The sequence below is a fragment of the Canis lupus genome, chromosome 13 (assembly GCF_003254725.2).
Source record: "Canis lupus dingo isolate Sandy chromosome 13, ASM325472v2, whole genome shotgun sequence".
In the NCBI taxonomy this organism is placed as follows: domain Eukaryota; kingdom Metazoa; phylum Chordata; class Mammalia; order Carnivora; family Canidae; genus Canis; species Canis lupus.
The window spans coordinates 21,690,678-21,708,984 of NC_064255.1; the positions used below are offsets into that span (position 1 = coordinate 21,690,678).

Here is an 18,307-nt window from a genome sequence, read left to right on the forward strand (position 1 = left end):
CTAGTAAGTAATGGAGCCAATGGACTCAGGCAATATACTTATGGGGATAACAGGGTGGAATATGTGAAATTATGACTCTGAGTTCGCAGTATTCATGAGTTAGAGGTTTTAATTTAATGCAAAATTCAAATTGTTCAGTCCTATGGGAAATCTTCACAGCATTCTCCAACTCCAGAGCCTTCTGCCCAGGGAGGCCTTTGGAATAGGCCACTACAAGCAGAGCAACATGCTTCTAAAGCCTGTATGTGAAGAGGCAATCCTGCTGTACATACCCTATCTTATCTTTCTCTTTCCTCCTGCACAAAGTTGCTTGCAATATTTTTCAAAGCCATCAACCTAATGAAAACAAAAATTCTTGGGTAAAGGGGAGAAGGGAGGGATGAATAGGTGGAGCACAGAGGATTTTTAGGACAATGAAAATACTCTGTATGATGTTATAATGTCCAAACCCAGACAATCTACACCACCAAGAATGAGCCATAATGTAAACCAGTGGCTCTGGGAAATTATGATGTTTCCATGTAGGTTAATCAACTGTGGGATCCCTGGGTGCCTCAGCGGTTTGGCGCCTGCCTTTGGCCCAGGGTGTGATCCTAGAGACCCGGGATCGAGTCCCACATCGGGCTCCCTGCATGGAGCCTGCTTCTCCCTCTGCCTGTGTCTCTGCTCCTCTCTCCCTCTCTCTGTGTATCTCATGAATGAATAAATAAAATCTTAAAAAAAAAATCAACTGTAACAGAGGTGTCACTCTGGTGGGGATGTTGATAATGAGGGAGACTGGGCAAGTGTGGGATGTTGATAATGAGGGAGACTGGGAGGTATATGGGAAAATCTATATAGCTTTCTCTTAATCTTCCTGTGAACTTAAAACTGCTCTAAAAAACTTTTTAAAAACTTACTTGGAGGGCTTCTGGGTGGCTCAGTGGTTGAGCATCTGCCTTAGGCTCAGGCTGTGATCCTGGGGTCCTGGGATGGAGTCCCGCATTAGGCTCCCTGCATGGAGCCTACTTCTCCCTCTGCCTATGTTTCTGCCTCTCTCTGTGACTCTCATGAATAAATAAACAAAATTAAAAAAAAAAAAAAAAAGAAAACCTACTTGGGAGCACCTGGGTGGCTCAGTCAGTTAAGTGTCTGCCTTCTGCTCAGGTCATGATCCCAGGGTCCTGGGAGCCTGCTTCCACCTCTGGTTCTGTCTCTGCCTCCCTCTTCCTCTATCTCTCATGAATAAGTAAATACAATCTTAAAAATAATAATAAATTTTTAAAATTCTTTAAAAAATTAAAAATTACCTGGGAAACATGTTTTTTACTGTTGGGTAAGGCCACATAAAAATCAGAAGAGACTGGAGAACCCGGTCTGTTTGGTGCGGATTTCTTGCTGATCATGCTCACTGGGCTCTGTGGCCTCTTGGCACACACTGCCCGGAGTGGGCACTAGAGGAAGGAGGCCACGCTGCCGTAGAATACTTTAATGCACAGTAAGTGCTTTGCTCAGTTTGCCTTCCTCCCTTACAGCAATTAAAAATATTTTACTCACGGTTTACTGGCATCCTGTCACACTTGATTGATAGCCTGTCCTCTGAGCTCACAAATGTTATTAGGAGCCTGTGAATCAAGACTAGTTGTTCAGTCCTGTGGGACTTACTCTCAGCCCTCTCTGACTCCACTGTCCTCTGCCCAGGTGGGGCCTTTGGAATAGGCCACCACCAGCAGAGCATAATTTAAAAGTTTTAGCTTCCAATAGAACCTTTCCACGTGGTCTTTGACGAGTGCCTACAATAGTACACTTAGATATTAAGTTCCCTGCCATATAGTTTGAATATAATTTTTTACTTTTATTTTTAAAATTTTATTTATTTATTCATGAGAGACACAGGCAGAGGGAGAAGCAGGCCCCAAACAGGGAGCCTGCTGTGGGACTCGATCCTGGGATACCAGGATCATGCCCTGAGCCAAAGGCAGGCACTTAACCGCTGAGCCACCCAGGCGTCCCTGAATATAATTTTTTAAAGCCCAACTGTCAACAATAGAGGGATGATAAAATTAAGCCACATCTGTAAGGTGGGATATATTGAAGTTGTGGCTAAGATGGAGGTGGTTACAGGCTGTCTTTCTTAGGACAGTTGTGGGCATGATAGGGGCCAGGAATTCTGCACCCCCTCCTCCCCTCCTGCCCACGTGGAAAGGCTGTAAAGACTGGAAGCTTGCAGCCACTGCCCATTGGGTCATGGAATTCTCTCAGGTCTCCTCCTTCCTTTAGCCTGCAGGAGGCCTTTTAGAAACCACAGTCTATGTCAGCAGTTTCTCATCGTCCCTGGGAATGATCCTGCTGCCTGTCAAAATCAACATCACATTTCGCTCTCTGCTTTGATACCCTACCGTTCCAGCTGTAGTTGCCAAATCCTTTTGATTACACAAGAAACACCGCCCTTGGTTGCTTTCATGTATGTTTTATGAGAACACCTAGCCATGAATATTTATTTAGGCAACTTGGAGCACGTCTCTTTGATTTTCCTTCTCTCTTCTGAGTCATGTTAAAAGGGGGAGGGGGAGGTGCACAATGTCATAGTTCACCTGTCATGGCTTTTGCCTTATCCCCCTCTTTCCCGACCACGCCAAATGGCTGAGTCGCCTAGGAAATGGAAAACACTGCTGCCTGGGTTTGCATCAGTTAGCAGCATGACACACACTTCTGCTTCACTGATGAAATGCAACCCGTTCCTTTGCAATGTCAGCTTTCCTACACAATATGTCAATGGACCCTTGTCATCTAATTGTTGCCTGTTTGGATTCCCTTTATGGTGACTGCCTTGATCGACCCCTTCGTCACTTTTGCCTCAAGTGGAACAGCTCACACCCTCTTTCTGTCTCAAGCCTCAAACTATTTTAAGTGATCTTTCTCACACAGTCAAAGGGATGTGTCTAGAAACCATGAGTTTCCCTAGAATCTTTGAGAAGAAGATTCAAGCACCTTAGAATGGTAGTCTGGGTCTTTTTTTTTTTTTTAGATTTTATTTATTTATTCGAGAAACAGAGAGAGGGATAGATGTGGGGCTCAATCCCGGGTCCCCAGGATCACACCCTGGGCTGAAGGTGGCACTAAACCACTGAGCCACTCGGGCTGCCCTAGATTATTATTATTATTTTTTTTAAGATAAGTCTGGGTCTTTTTTTTTTTTTTAAAGATTTTATTTATTTATTCATGAGAGACACAGAGAAAGAGAGAGGCAGAGACACAGGCAGAGGGAGAAGCAGGCTCCATGCAGGGAGCCCGATGTGGGACTCGATCCCAGAACTCCAAGATCATTCCCTGGGCCGAAGGCAGGCGCTAAACTGCTGAGCCACCCAGGCATCCCAAGTCTGGGTCTTTTATATTCTGACTTTTATATGTATCCTCACTCTTCTGCCATTCACTCACATAATAATAATAATTGTTACTGGTATTATTATTGAGGGTTTTCTAGATGCTAAACTCTTTACATGCATAATAACTCCTTGTGTATCCTGGGCTTTAATTACACTAAGCATTTCTAGTTTCTAGAAGGGTCCACGTTGTTTCACAAAAGCCCCTGACTTTCTGCAGATGCTGTTTCCATTCCTAACTTCTCTGCCTTGCTCATCTTTCCAGACTCAGCTCATGTATCACCGTCCTGAGACCTTCTCTGATCCTTTTTTTCTAATTATATCTATTTTAGAAATAGAAAGCAATGTTTTAGCTTAAATAACCAGTGTATAGTAGACAGCAGTCCAGGTAAGTTTCTGCAACAATTAGAACAAGAATATAAATGCTGCCAGAACAGAATCTTCTTTTACTATTTCTCTCTCTTTTTTTTTCCCCTGGAGTTTCAGCTACCCTCTCTCAGACTGGCCATCACCAAAAAGTTGGAGCTACTGCCTCTGGCAGTTCTCAGTCTTTGTTACCAGAGAGGAACTGAGACTTGCCATCCTTGGTCTCAACTTTAAAAATCCAGAAAGGGTACCTGGGTGGCTCAGTGGTTGAGTGACTGCCTTTGGCTCAGGTCATGATCCCAGGGTCCTGGGATGGAGTCCCTCATCGGGCTCCTTGCAGGGAACCTGCTTCTCTGGCTGCCTGTTTCTGCGCCTCTCTCCCCCTTCTCTCTCATGAATAAATAAATAAAATCTTTTTTAAAAAATCCTGAAAAAGAGCTCTTTTTGGCTCAGCTGAGTCAGGCCCACACCTGAGCCAATCATATGACCAGTAAGGAGTGGGCTAGGAGCATTTCCCAGAAGTGTGTGTAACAGGACATTTTAGGCAAAATTATCCACTCATACCTTCCTATCATACCCTCCCCCAAACCCACTTCCTCAGTGCTTTATTTTTTTTTAAGTCCTCTTAACATCTTTGTTTACCAACACTCCTTTTAATGTGCAAATAAACCCTTTTCCCAAGGAGATAAAACAGAATCTTGTTATAAAAGTTCCCAGAAAAAAAAAAAAAGTTCCCAGAGATTTTTATCCCAGGCTAGCAATAAATTACTTTCTGGTCCAGGCAATAGGTCTTTTGGAAGAATTCAGAACCATACCAATCTGGTGCAGGAAAGGCAGAGTAAGATAATGGAGCCAGACAGGTCTACATTTGTCTTATTTTATTTTACGTTTTTTATTATTATCATTTTTTAGTAATCTCTACACCCAATGTAGGCCTCAAACTCACAACTCCGAGATCAAGAATTGCATGACTGAGCCAGCCCGGCCCCCCAACATTTTAATCTTGCCTCAATAGTTACATGACCTTAGACAAGTAAATAAGCACTCCAAACCTTGTTTCCTTGTGTGTTAAGTGGGGACAAAATTATTCTATTAGTCAGGATGGATTACTTTATGCTGCAGTAACAGCCTGGCTGATCCCAGATGCATGAACAATAAATGCTCATGGTTGAATGGCACAGAATTTTGGTGATTGTTTTTTCACAGCAATGTTGCAGCTACAGATAACTAATTTAGTAGGATTGCACTTCAGGGCCCCTCATGTTTGGATGGAGCTACAGTTCTGGTAATGAGTTGGGAGTAAAAGTTACAGTGACATTTCTGGGCTAGAGCATTGAATTGCTGGCATGAGACCCCCTAGAACTCTCTTTGTCCGACAGCAACCAAACACTTTTGAAATGGCAACTCCCAACAGCTGTGTTCCCCTAGAGACTAAGATGGGCTAAACACACTGGTAAATTGTTTTAAGCCGTCTGAGTTTGGGAGTTGTTACTGTGCATAACTTAGTCCGGCCTCCCTTAATGAGGTAAGAAAGGGTATTTGAAGAAATTTGCTAAAGGTTTTTAATTGTTTTCTACTCGGTGCTCTTTGAGAGACTACAGGAAATATTTGAATTGTATTTTTAGTTACCATACTGGTTTGATTTGCTTGCTCACTCCTTGACTGGCCTAGGTTTAGACAACTGAGTGCCAAGCAATAGCTGCCCTTTACCTCCTAAATATCTTGGGATTTTTCCCAAACAGAGTTTTCAGATGTTGAGTAATCCAAATATCCACTAAATACCCTTTAGCAAAGTAGACAAAGTGGGAGTGCTTCTTCTCTCTCCAGATTATATATTAACACAGCAAAAAATAAGGCATCCAGCAGGAGTACCTGGGTGGCTCAGTGGTTGAGCATCTGCCTTTGGCTCAGAATGTGATCCTGGGGTCCTGGGATGGGGTCCTGCATTGGGCTCCCTGCGGGGAGTCTGCTTCTCCCTCTGCCTGTGTTTCTGCTTCTCTCTGTGTGTCTCTCATGAATAAATAAGTGAAATTTTTGAAAAAAAAAAAAAAAAGAAGAAGGCAGAAGTAGGGTAAGCAAGAGGGCAAAGAGAAAGGACTTTTCAAAGAAAAACCCAAAAATCCCTTGGATACACATAACTTTCCATTCCTCTGAGATGTATTTGAAAAACATACAAAGAAGAAAACAGGAACATTTCACAAAGAGGAAATCTTTGTGATCTTGGGTTAGGTAAAGATTTCTTAGGTATGACACCAAAAACCCAATTCATAAAAGAAAACACTGTTGGGGGCAGCCCCGGTGGCGCAGCGGTGTAGCGCCGCCTGAACCCCGGGGTGTGATCCTGGAGAGCCTGGATCAAGTCCCACGTCAGGCTCCCTGCATGGAGCCTGCTTCTCCCTCTCCCTCTGTGTCTCTGCCTCTCTGTGTGTGTGTCTCTCATGAATAAATAAATAAAATCATTTAAAAAAATAGAAAGAAAACACTGTTGGGTTGATCTGCATCAACATTAATATCATCTCCTCATTGAAAGATATTGTTAATAAAATGAAAAAACAAGCCAGAAACTCGGAGAAAATATATGCAAAGCACATATATGATAAAGGGCTTATATCTAGAATATATAGATCTCTCAAAACTCAATAAGAAAAAAACAGCCCAATTAAACTTTGGATAAAACATTTGAACAGATACTTCACCAAAGTTATATGCAGAAAGCAAATAATCACATGAAAAGATGCTGAACATTCATTCTGGAAAGGGAAATTAAAATCACCATGAAGTACCACAACATTCCTAGTATGGCTGTGATTACAAACACTCATCACAGATTTGGAGCACCTGGAACCATCCTACACTGTTGGTGGGGATATTCAGTGGCACGATTACTTTAAAAAAAAAAAAAGATTTTCTTTATTTACTTATTTGAGAGACAGAGCATGAGTGAGGGTAGGAAAAGGGAGAGAGAGAAGAAGGCTCCTGGCTGAGCAAGGAGACCTACACCAGGCTCTATTCCAGGACCCCAAGACCATGTGACCTGAGCGGAAGGCAGATGCTTAACCGACTGAGACACCTAGGCACCCCTGGCACAACTACTTTGAAAACATTTGATACTTCCTTAAAAAGCTAAGTATATACCTACCATATATGGCCCAGCCATTCAACTTCAAAGAATTTAATCACCAGAACTGAAAACAGTTTTGGTATTTACACAAAGACTTGTATAGGAATGTTCATAACAGCTCTATTTGTAATAGCCCCAAACTGGAAACAATCCAAATGTTCATCAAAGGTGAATGGATCCATTCACAGTGGTATATCAATACCATGGAATACCACTCAACAATAAGAACATGTGAACTGTCGATATACCCAACAACAGAGTTGATTCTCAAAATAATTATTCTGAATGAAAGTAGCCAGGCCAAAAGAAAAAAAAAGCGTACATAGTTTAGAAACTATTATTTATTTATTTATTTATTTATTTTTTGGAAAGAATTTTTTAAATTTTTTTTCAGACTTTACCCATTTATTCATGGGAGACACACACACACACACAGAGAGACAGAGAGAGAGAGAGAGAGAGGCAGAGACACAGGCAAAGAGAGAAGCAGGCTCCATGCAGGGAGCCCGACGTGGGACTTGATCCCAGGTCTCCAGGATCAGGCCCTGGGCCGGAGGTAGGCACCAAACCGCTGAGCCACATGGGCTGCCTAGGATCTATTTATATAAATGTCTATAAAATATTAACTAAGAGACAGAAAACATTAGTGATTACCTGTGGGCAAGATGGGGTGGGGATAGAAAGATAATGAACTGCAAACAAGCAAGAGGAAGCTTCTAGGGGCGATGGGTATTTTCATTACCTTGATTATGATGATGGTTTCACAAGAGTATATTTATGTCAAATCATAAAATACAATTTAAATATGTGTGGCTTATTGAAAATCAATTACACCTCAGGTAGGCTGAAAAAGTATATTTATAGGATGCATCAGTTATTGACTGAGTAATGATTCAGGAAGAAAGTAGCAAATGGTCTACCAACTTGGATAACTCTAGGAAATTAGAACAAATAGAAGGCTGGCAGCCACGGGTGCGTATCTCTTCAATTGCCAGCATGACCTTCAGATCTGGCCCAACTCAATCTAAAGATAAGTGCAAAGTGGGAATCCAGAAGATTTGTATTATGGAAACCTTTTGTTACATACCTGAAATTGAATAGGATAGTAATATGGGCTGTGATAGCCCATATAAGCTGAACTGCAGGCAGGTTAAGCCAAAGTGGTTCAGGAAATCATTCAGCACGTTTGTCTCTACTACTGATAAAAATGTTGCTTGGTTACCAGCATGGGATAGAAATGTGAGAAATAACCTGTTTCAAGTCAGACGCCCATATGCTTAACACCCTAAGCTTCCTGACTAATAACGCAAACGTTCATACACACAATTTGTTATCATCTCAAATCCAATAAATAAAAATGAAGAATGTGATGGTCTATTCTACAAGAGGTTATTGAAAGTTGTGTGGTCTCCCAGAGTCACCCTTGGCAACAATATAACAAGTTTTAAGCTCTGCATTGGTAAATTTTTGTGAGAGTTTTGCTTTTTTCGGTAGACTTTGAGCTTTTCAAATATCATGGCCACATAAGTTTGAAAAAACTCATTTTGCTGTTGTAGAAAAACACGGGGACCAAGCATGAAAAGACTAAAAATCTAATCGCAGCTCTCCTATTAACTCAATTCCTTGTCTGCAAAACGGGGATAAAAGAAGTACCTACCTGTAGTAGGTTGAACAGTGGCTCCCCCAAAATATATACCCATGATCTAATTCCCAGAACATGTGAATGTTACCTGCTTTAGAAAAACAGTCTTTGCAGGTGTAATTAAGTTAAGAATCTTAGAATGAGGAGATCATCCCGGATTACCCAGGCAGGCCCTAAATCCAATGACAGGTGTTCTTATAAGAGAAAAGCAAGAGAGATTTGAGACAAAGGTGGGAAAGAGAAGGCAAGGTGAAGATGGAGGCAGAGAATGGGGGGATGGAAGGGAATGATGTGGTCCCAAGTCAAGGAAGCCACCAGAAGCTGGAAAAGGCAAGAAATGGAATCTTCCCTAGAGGCTCTGGAAGGAGCCGCTCTGCCAACACCTTGATTTCTGACTCTGACCTCCAGAACTATGAGAGAATAACTTTCTTTCTTCTTTCCTTTCTTTTCTTTTTCTTCTTTCTTACCAAGTTGTGATCATTCATTACTGCAGCCTTAGGAAACCAATATACTACCTCACAAAGCCCCCAAAATGAAAATAATAGTGCTACCAACATTGTAGATTTTCTATGAGGATTAAATGAGGTAATCGTCAAACACTTAGAAGAATGCTTGATACCTCCTAGGCCTGAAGGAAGTGCTAAGTTAAGTGAATTTTTACAAAAAGGAACTCTGATGTCAATGCAACTGGTTGTTGACGTTCACTAGTCCATGCCTGGTGGACTGGACACCATGATACTGGCGCCTTTTGTTAGATTACAGTTGAAAAACCAATCACAATGGTGATAAGGACAAGAAGAATGGACTCTATAGGGGTTCTTTTAAGCTCTGTAAAAGGAACCCCCTTCAATTCTCAATGCATTTGGGTCCTTCTACTAGTTGTCTCCACAATCCCTGAGTCCCTAAAGGCAATGTATAAAAGAATGCAGGGGCCACAGGAGAAAACCACTTTTATTGCCTCCATGGGGAGCCTAAAACCCCGCGGGGGGGCGGGGGAGGCAGCAGCGCAGAATTCTCAAGCACGTGGCTCTGTGCCACCCGCAGGAAACTACGATTCCCAGAAGGCTTTGGGCCCCGGGGGGTAGGGTATGGACCGCCCCCAAGGGGCGGAGCCTAAGAGAGGTCGTTGGCCGGTTCCATTATCCCGAGCTGCAGGGGTCGCCTGGGCGGAGTTGGGAAGCAAAACTTCCTCCCTATTGGCTGCGAATAGAAAGGTCGGCGTCCCCCGCGCGGTTGGTCGGGTCGCCGGGATCCCGGACGCCCGGGCCGGAGCCGGGAGCTCAAATTTCCCGGGTCGGGAGATTAAATTTCCCGGGCGGGGAGCGCGGGGCCTGCCGGGAAGGCGCCCGGGTCGGTTGTGCCTCGCGCGGCGGCGGCGGCGGCGGCGGGGCTTCGCGATGCAGAGCACGGACCTAGGCAACAGGGAGAGCGGCAAGCTGTGGCACCGCAAGCCGTCCCCGGCCGCTCGGGACGGGTAAAGGCGGCGGCTGAGGGGGGCCTGGGGGCCGGCGAGGGCCTGGGGAAGGGGTGCGGGGGCCCGGGTGGGGCTTCGGGCTCTGCCCCGCCCCTGCCCCCGATGACCTCTTGCAAGGCAGGTGGTCCGAGTCGGTGCTCGGCTGGCCCAGGTCGTGGGGGCGGGGGCGCGAGACCGTGGTGCCCGGGCTGAGCCCGCCTGGGTCACCGTGGCAGCCCCGAAGCGTTCCTGGCGCGCAGCAGATGCTCAGTAATCGTTAGGGGTTGCAGCTGGAAAGGAACTGGAGGAACGTGCAGGGGAAGGGCAGCGGTGCACGCCCACCGCTCCCGAATGCTGCAGCTTAACCTCCTTAAATCCTCGGACACCTGCATTCAGACGGGCGTGCACCCACCCGTCAACTGTTGAGCACTGACTCTGTGCCAAGCTTCTAAGCTCGGGGGGCGGGGGGCAGCTGTGAAACACCACAAACTTCCGGGTTTTTGGAGTTTACAGGGTTGTGTGTATGACGGTGACGACAGGGGGGTTCGGCCACGGTCAAGGTGGCCTAGTAAGGACTGTGCTGCTGCTGCTGCTGCTGCTGCTGCTAATTGTGTTTGTTTTTTAGATAGACTTTTTTTTTTTTTTTTTTTTTCTTAAAGAACTGTTTTAGGTTCACAGGCAAATTCAGAGGAAGGGACAGAGATTTCCCATATACCCGCTGCACTCACACATGCATAGCCTCCCCATTATCAAAATCTCCCATCAGAAAGGTATATTTATTGCAATTAAGGAGTCTGCATTGACATATTATCATTATCACTGGAAGTCCACAGTTTATACTAGGATTCCCTTTTGGTGGTGTATGTTTTATGGGTTTGGGCAATTGTATAATGACCTGTATCCACCATTGCAGTATCCTAGAAAGTATTTTTACTGCCCTGGAAGTCCTCTGTACGTTTCCTGTTCCCACCTCTCCTCCCCAGGTTCTTTTCATTCTGGTTTTCATTCTGGTCAGGTACCTGACCTCTATTTGAGTCTTAGCCACTCAAGACTTTAATGGAAGCCTTTGTCCCAAGTGGTGACATCTTGGTTCCAATTGCTGCACACAGATTGATCCTATTGATTTTAATTTCCTAGGATTTCATGGCCTTTGCTGCATCACTTGGATTCATGTTTCTTCTCCTAGTATCTTTTCTCTTGATCCTTTGATTGCTGCTCAACAAATCAACAGACTTCAACTGCCAGCTATGCTTGCTGGAAGCCTGGTTCCGGACGTTGTACTGACAGCTTGTTTGATTTCTGCTTGCTGACAGCCCCCTAGCCTTGTTGCTGTCCCACCAATTCCATTGAAAAAAATTTTTTTGTTTAGAGTAGGGATTCTTCAGTAGACATTTTCATTTCCAAACTTGGAGTTTATGTAAACACTACCTCTACGTCTGATGTTTTCTAAATATTCTGAAAGTTACTACCCAGATGCCTGGGTGGCTCAGCAGTTGAGCCTCTGCCTTCAGCGCAGGGCATGATCCTAGAGTCCCAGGATCAAGTCCCGCATCGGGCTTCCTGCAAGGAGCCTGCTTCTCCCTCTGCCTATGTCTCTGCCTCTCACTCTGTCTCTCATGAATAAATAAATAAAATCTTTTAAAAAAAGAAAAAGGTTATTGCTAACCCACAGTAATTCTATTTCTTGCTATCATAAAATATCTGGATATACATGCAAGATTCAAAAAAGTAAAGACACAAGTTTTACACAAATGTTAATTTGCTTCCACTAAAACATAGCTTTATTTTTGTTCATCAGAATCCACTGTGATGGTGTTGAGAGAGACCAGGGGCACAGACTGAGTCAGTTGGATGGTAGTTGAAGAAAATATCCATTAACTAGTTCTATGAAGGGCAAGTTAATCACTAAGACTATAGGTGAAAATAATCATGCCTGCCAGACTAGTGTTGCCTTAGGGCATATAAAGTCTTTAAAAAATGTCTCAATGTTTCATGGATCTTGGTGTTTGGTAAATTTTTGATTTTTAAATTATGTTTAAGAATTGAGGAACCATCAGGCAACTCATGAGCAGTTGAAAAGGCAGTTGTTCTAAAATAAATGCTAGTATGTGTGTGTTATATGAATCAAAAGGGCAGAATGTTGCTATTAATTGTGATTATATATCCAGATGGTAGGGTTATAATCAGTTTTATTTACTAGTGTTTTTCCATATTTTCCTTATTTTGAACAATGATCATGTAATGTTATAATCCGAATACATAATAAATGTTATAGAAACAAGAGCAGAGGGAAAAGTCGTTGGCTCTGTCTGATTTTAATTGCTGGGGAACATTTTGATGTTATTACTCTTTTCAATATATATATTCTCCCCCTCTCCCCTTTGGGGATGTCAGAGGAAAACCAGAGCTGGACAGTAGTTAAAGTGGTAAAAACAGATTTTCTTCCTCTATTGCAATAGAGGAAAGGAGACCTCGGTACAGAACTGGGCTCGGGTCTGAATAGAGCCTGGGCAACTGGGAATATCAAGCCAAAAGGCAGGGTGGGAGTCAGTGGATAGAAAGTTACTAGGATAAAGGAACTTTGGGTAAACCAGCCTAAAGAGATTCTTGCTGAAGACAGGCCAGCTTGATTAGATGTCAGCTGGGAGATGGTTGAGAATGAGAAACTGCTCAGTTATCAAGGATGATCAGGTCCTGAAGGTCCGGGGTTCTAATTAAACAGACGGACTGAGCAGGGTTCTTGCTAAAACTAGGTTTTACAAGGAAGTGCACAGATGGAGAAGTGCCTCAGAAGGTACAGGAGCCAGACTAAAGTTTGGTCAAGCAAAGAATCTTTGTCAGGGACCTGATAAAAATAAGTATTGTAAGAAATTTGCTATTTCCCCCAATGAACAACCTTATGTTTAAACTGAAGAAAATAGGACGCCTGGGTGGCTCAGCATTTGAGCGTCTGCCTTCAGCTCAGGGCATGATCCTGGAGACCCGGGATCGAGTCCCACATTGGGCTCCCTGCAGGGAGCCTGCTTATGTCTCTGTCTCTCTCTCTCTCCATGTCTCTCATGAATAAATAAAATCTTTAAAAAGGGGAGAGAAATTATTCTGCTCTTTGTTACCTGAATAGGCACACATAAATTATTTTAAGAAATTAGTTATTCTCTGCTGCGAGTTTTATAACAGGCTTCTTTTAACAGATACATGGTGCAAGATCTTCTCAAAAAATAGTAACTTTAGACAACTGTAGAAAATAAAACTCGTGTACGCTTAATTCACTTTGGAACACTTTATACTACAAAATCTCATTAAGATACCTTAAAATTAAAATACTGAATTGAAATTATTCTTGCATGTGGTGGCTTATGATTTACATGAAACTACTTTTCACTAATTACATCATTGTTTTTAGCATGTCTTTATGGCTTCATGTAACAGTTTGACTAACTCAATAAAAAATACATTCTCTTATATCTTGTTATTGTCTGTCACTTTCTGTTCATATGTGCACTTATTTTTTTCATATTTGTCTTCCCCACTAAACTGAAAGCTCGAAGAGGGCAAGGGCCTGTGTCCATCGGTTACTGTTAGGCCCCAGCATGTTCAGTGTGTGACACATAGTGAATTTTCAAGTATTTGTTGAACATATGAACAGTAGCCACTTTGATAATGAATAACCTGATCTGCTTTTGGAAATCACTGTACAATTGCTTCTAGGAGAATAGCAGAAAAGAGGGGAACAGGTAGGCAGGAAACTTCAAAATAAGTGATGTATGCTATATCTTTCGTAAGTTATGCTTGGCTTAGAATTACATATATTGTTTGTTTGTTTGTTTTTGACAGAATTATAGTGAACATCATTCACAGCACTTCTGATTACCTTCCGAAAGTCTTGCGATTTTTGAATGTGGCTTTTGATAGTTCGGGTGATTGCTTAATTGCTGGAGACCATCAAGGAAATATCTATGTTTTTGACTTGTATGGAAACAGGTGAGCAGATCCGTTTGATACATATCTTATTTAGCAAGTCAGTCACTGCCAATTTTAGTACCTCCTGTTAATTATTCATTCAGCAGGATTCATTTAAATTCTTACTCTATTTCAGGTACCCTGTAAAACACGGTAATAAATGCTGATGGAAGAAAGTGGAAGAGCATAGAAAAATATAGTTAGTTTTTTTTTTTTTTTTTTTTTAGAGGATTCAAGTTCCAGTTTGAATGGTATCTCTAGTAGCTTGTTTTTCCCTAAATTTAAAAATTTATTATTGCTATCTTATCACTGTCTGGTACGTTATCAGGCAATTTTGAAAGAGCATAATTTCCTTCGTACATTATTGTCACGGTTTTCACATCTAGCAGTTTTGTTTTCTTTAAGATTTTATTTATTCATGAGAGACAGAGAGAGAGGCAGAGACGTAAGCAGAGCGAGAAGCAGGCTTCCTGCTTAACCACTGAGCCACCCAGGTGCACACACATCTAGCAGTTTTATTTTTTTATTTTTTATTAAAAGATACTCATCATTACTCACTATCGGGGAAGTACAAATAAAAACCACAATGAGATACCACCCCACTCCCATCAGAATGGCTAAAATCAAGAATACAAGAAACAACAGATGTTGACAAACATGAGAAAGCAGAACCCTCTCTCACTGCCGGTGGGAATGCAAACTGGTGTGACCCACCTGGAAAACAGTATGGGGTTCCTCTAAAAGCCAAAAATAGAAGTATCTTATGATTTAGCAATCATTCTTCTGGGTATTTATCCAAATACAAACATACTAATTTGAATGGATACATGCACCCCCCTGTTTACAACAACTTTATTTTTAATACCCAAACTATGGAAACAGCCCATGTGTCCATCAACTGATGACTAGATAAAGAGGTGGTATATACATACAATAGAATATCATTCAGCCATAAAATTAATGAAATACTTCCATTTGCAATGACGTGGAGATGGAGTTAGAGAATATTACGCTAATCAAAAGCAGCCAGTCGGAGAAAGACAAATACCATGATTTCACTCATATATGGAATTTAAGAAACAAAATAAATGAACAAAGGAGAAAAAAACAGAGAGGCAAACCAAGAAACAGACTCTAAACTATAGAGAACAAACTATTGGTTACAAAGGGAAGAGAGTAAATAGGTGAAGGGGATTAAGGAGTGCACTTGATGTGATGAGCACAGGCTGATGTACAGAAATGTTAAGTTACTATATTGTACACCTGAAATTAATATAGCACTGTATATTCACTAACTAGGATTAGAATTAAAACTTAAAAAAAGAATTTTGTATACTAAAAATCGTGTGGTAAGAAATAAGAAAAATGGGTTTCAGTTAGAGCATGAGTTAAGTGGTTTTGTCTTTCTGGTTTTAACTGTTGAGTTCTATAATTGAGCAAGAGGGCTCACTGACGTCATCCCTCTATATCTTTGCCTATATGATACCCATTACTCCTTTTTTTAAAAAATTTCTTTTTATTGGAGTTCAATTTGCCAACATATAGCATAACACCCAGTGCTCATCCCATCAAGTGCCTCCCTCAGTGCTGTCACTCAGTCACCCCAGTCCCCTGCCCACCTCCCTTTCCACCACCCCTTGTACATCTAGCAGTTTTAAAGACTTGATCTTCAGCTTCTGCCTCTGCTTCCTCTGCTGAACAACTGAGTGCAGAAGCAGTTAGGTGGGATTGATGAAGGGAAGCATCCCTGCAGCGGGGGGCGGGTAGGTGGGAGGGAGAGCCTGTCCGCCTGGCAGAGTCAGGTGTCTCTGCGAGGGATGGGCAATCATGGGAAAGACAGGAAGCTTTGATCGAGTGAGTAAATATGTTGAGGATAATGGGGACCCGGCTTCTCCGATCAGGAAGGGGGGTTACAAATATAGGAACGTAGAAAACTAGAATGAATCCTGTGGTACCAGATTGGAATTGGATATACCTGTGTGCACTGCTGGTTTTGAATATCTGGACATAGAATTGAATAGATGTATGAGTGAGTGAATGAATTACATATTCATATGTTTCCTAGCGTAGTCCATTCATAGGACCTGGGAGCAACAACGCCCCAGTAGCAATGAATATACCGTTTTTTTTTCTAAATACCACGATCTGCTAAAAGTAATCAGGGATCCTGGCAGAAACGGCCAGTTTTAGGATAGAGACAGGCAAAGTACAAGGTGAGCCTTTAACATTTTGTAGCCAGAAAGAAGGAATTGTTTAAAGAAAGAGCGTCGAGATGCCTGGGTGGCTCAGTGGTTGAGCATCTTGCCTTAGGCTGAGGGCATGATCCTGGAATCCGGATCGTGTCCCACATCAGGTTCCCTGCGGGGAGCCTGCTTCTCCCTCTGTCTCTGCCCCTCTCTCTCTCTGTGTCTCTCATGAATAAATAAATAAATCTTAAAAAAAAATAAAGGGTCAAAGGGCACATGGGTGGCTCAGTCGATTAAATGCTGCCTTTGGCTAAGGTTGAGATCCTGGGGTCCTGGGATCAAGTCCGAATCGGCTTCCAGCTCAGCCGGAATCTGCTTCTCTCTCTCTCTCAAATAAATAAATAGAATCTTAAAAAAACACAGAGTGTCAAAAGGACATAATGGTGGCTTAAAAGAGCCCCTGTATTAGAGACATTGTAGCAAAATAAATAATGATAATAATGGGTACTAACCCACTGAGTAAAATAGAAATCTATGAATTCATGCTGTAATAAGTTAGTGAAAAGGGATACTCACATAGTCACAGAGCAGCTCCCCACAAAATAATTATAGAGGGGGAAAGATTAATTTTGTGGTGAAGTATAGCAAACACTACCTTATCAAATGATGACACAAGTAGTGGGACAGATCGAAGTTTGTGTGCATACATAGGATGGCCCATAATCTTGAGGGTTGAGGTCATGAAAGTTGTAGAAAAACCAGAAGAATTATTACAGCTTGAGGGAGACTAGAGACCTGAAAAGTAAAGACATGAATCTGGATTGATGTTTTTGCTGTCAAGGACATTACTAGGGACACATGGCAAAACTGAATGGGGGTCTGAGGACTCGGTTGTGGTAATATATAAATGTAATTTTCTGATTTTGATAGTTGTATTGCAATTATATGGGAGAATTTTCTTGTTTGTAGGAATCATGATCTCAGTAACTTATTCTCAAATTGTTCAGGAAAAGAAGAGGTCGTAGTAGATAATGAATTTCTCTGTAATTTATTAGATATCTGTTAATCATTGTCTCTCTTCTTTGCCAAAAAAGTAACGGTCACAATTCTCCCACCCTTTACCCTTGCCTAACGCATGCTACCAGTTCTCAATCTTAAGTCCATACAACTGTCTCTTCTCTGTTCCCGCTGCTAGAGAAAACAAAAATTACTTAGAGACTCCGTTACTAGATAATGGACCTGAGCGTTACTGATTCCTTCCCTTCGTTTGCTAATCAATTGTTATTATTTTGTCAATAGTTCTTATTTCTCTCACTCTCCTCCATTCATTCAATTCCAGACCTTTGCCTGCTTCCTCATCTCCTTGTGTACGATCCTACTCTTGCGATCCTACTCTTGCTCGACTGGCTGGCCTCCTCACTCATGAGAAAACAAACACTTTCAAACTGCCCTTCCTCTTCCCCAACACAGCCTCAGATACACAGCCATCCATATGGTTGGTTTATTCATAAAGTAAGTGATCCTAGTTTCTTCCAGTACTGATCTCCATCTTCTGAGGCCATCCCTGGGACTTTGCACCATGAGTGTTCTTCTCTTTTAATTTGTCCACTGTCCCTTTTCTCTCTCTCTCTAAATATTCACATCTGAGCAGAAGAGTAAGTGGCAGAGCTGAGCCTTGAAATCAGGCATGCCTGATTTGAACACCCATTGTGCTGGGGTCCCTTGGAAATTTTACTTGCCTAATCGAATGTCTCTTTCACTTCTCATTCCATTAAATACTCGTCTTCACATCCTCTGTAGAATTTTTTTTCTGTTGCTTCAAGGTACAGCTCTTTCCTGATTTTTTTACTTCCCTGATCAATTTTTCCCCTTGTTTCACTGACTCTCCTGCTAGTGCTTGTCCCTTCATTGTACTGCTTGAGCATCTCTCCTGGGCCTGCTCCATTCTATGCTCCAGGCATTCTCATTGATAATCTCATCAATACCAAGCCTGAGGCTTCAGCTGCCATGCAAACACTGTTAATCCAGATTTACTTCTACTACCTACTGGCTAGATTAGGCTGTCCTGTGCAGGAGCCACTGGCTGCATCAAGCTCTGGAGACTGAAAGTTGGCTAGTCCAAATTGAGATGTGTCAGGGGCACCTGGATGGTTCAGTTAGTTAAGCATCTGTCTTTGGCTCAGGTCATGAACCTGGGGTCCTGGGATTGAGCCCCAC

At 42.4% G+C, this 18,307-nt stretch overlaps 1 protein-coding gene and 1 long non-coding RNA gene across 9 annotated transcripts in view; one reads left to right on the plus strand and one right to left on the minus strand.

Moving 5' to 3' along the window:
* LOC112662060 (uncharacterized) overlaps positions 1–18,307 on the minus strand; it is a 39,269-nt gene that overhangs the window by 10,872 nt on the left and 10,090 nt on the right. For 3 of the 4 annotated variants that reach the window (XR_003138189.3, XR_007401536.1, XR_003138190.3), the window contains one exon: positions 16,746–16,885. The exons of the other annotated variant lie outside the window; for it this stretch is intronic. This is a non-coding gene — a long non-coding RNA (uncharacterized LOC112662060). The remainder of the gene's footprint in view (positions 1–16,745; positions 16,886–18,307) is intronic. 4 annotated transcript variants of the gene reach the window in all.
* The window catches only part of TBC1D31 (TBC1 domain family member 31), a 68,302-nt gene continuing 59,725 nt past the window's right edge, over positions 9,731–18,307 (plus strand). The window contains exons 1-2 of one of the 5 annotated variants that reach the window (XR_007401534.1): positions 9,731–9,965; positions 13,779–13,925. Coding sequence is in view for 2 of the 5 variants with exons in the window: in XM_025450385.3 (XP_025306170.1) it covers positions 9,889–9,965; positions 13,779–13,925 (224 nt within the window). In the remaining 3 variants the exon portion in view is untranslated. Of the gene's footprint in view, positions 9,966–13,778; positions 13,926–14,040; positions 14,156–18,307 lie in introns of those variants that run through there. The other 4 variants (XM_025450385.3, XM_049092692.1, XM_025450387.2 and 1 more) reach the window with 4 other exon arrangements.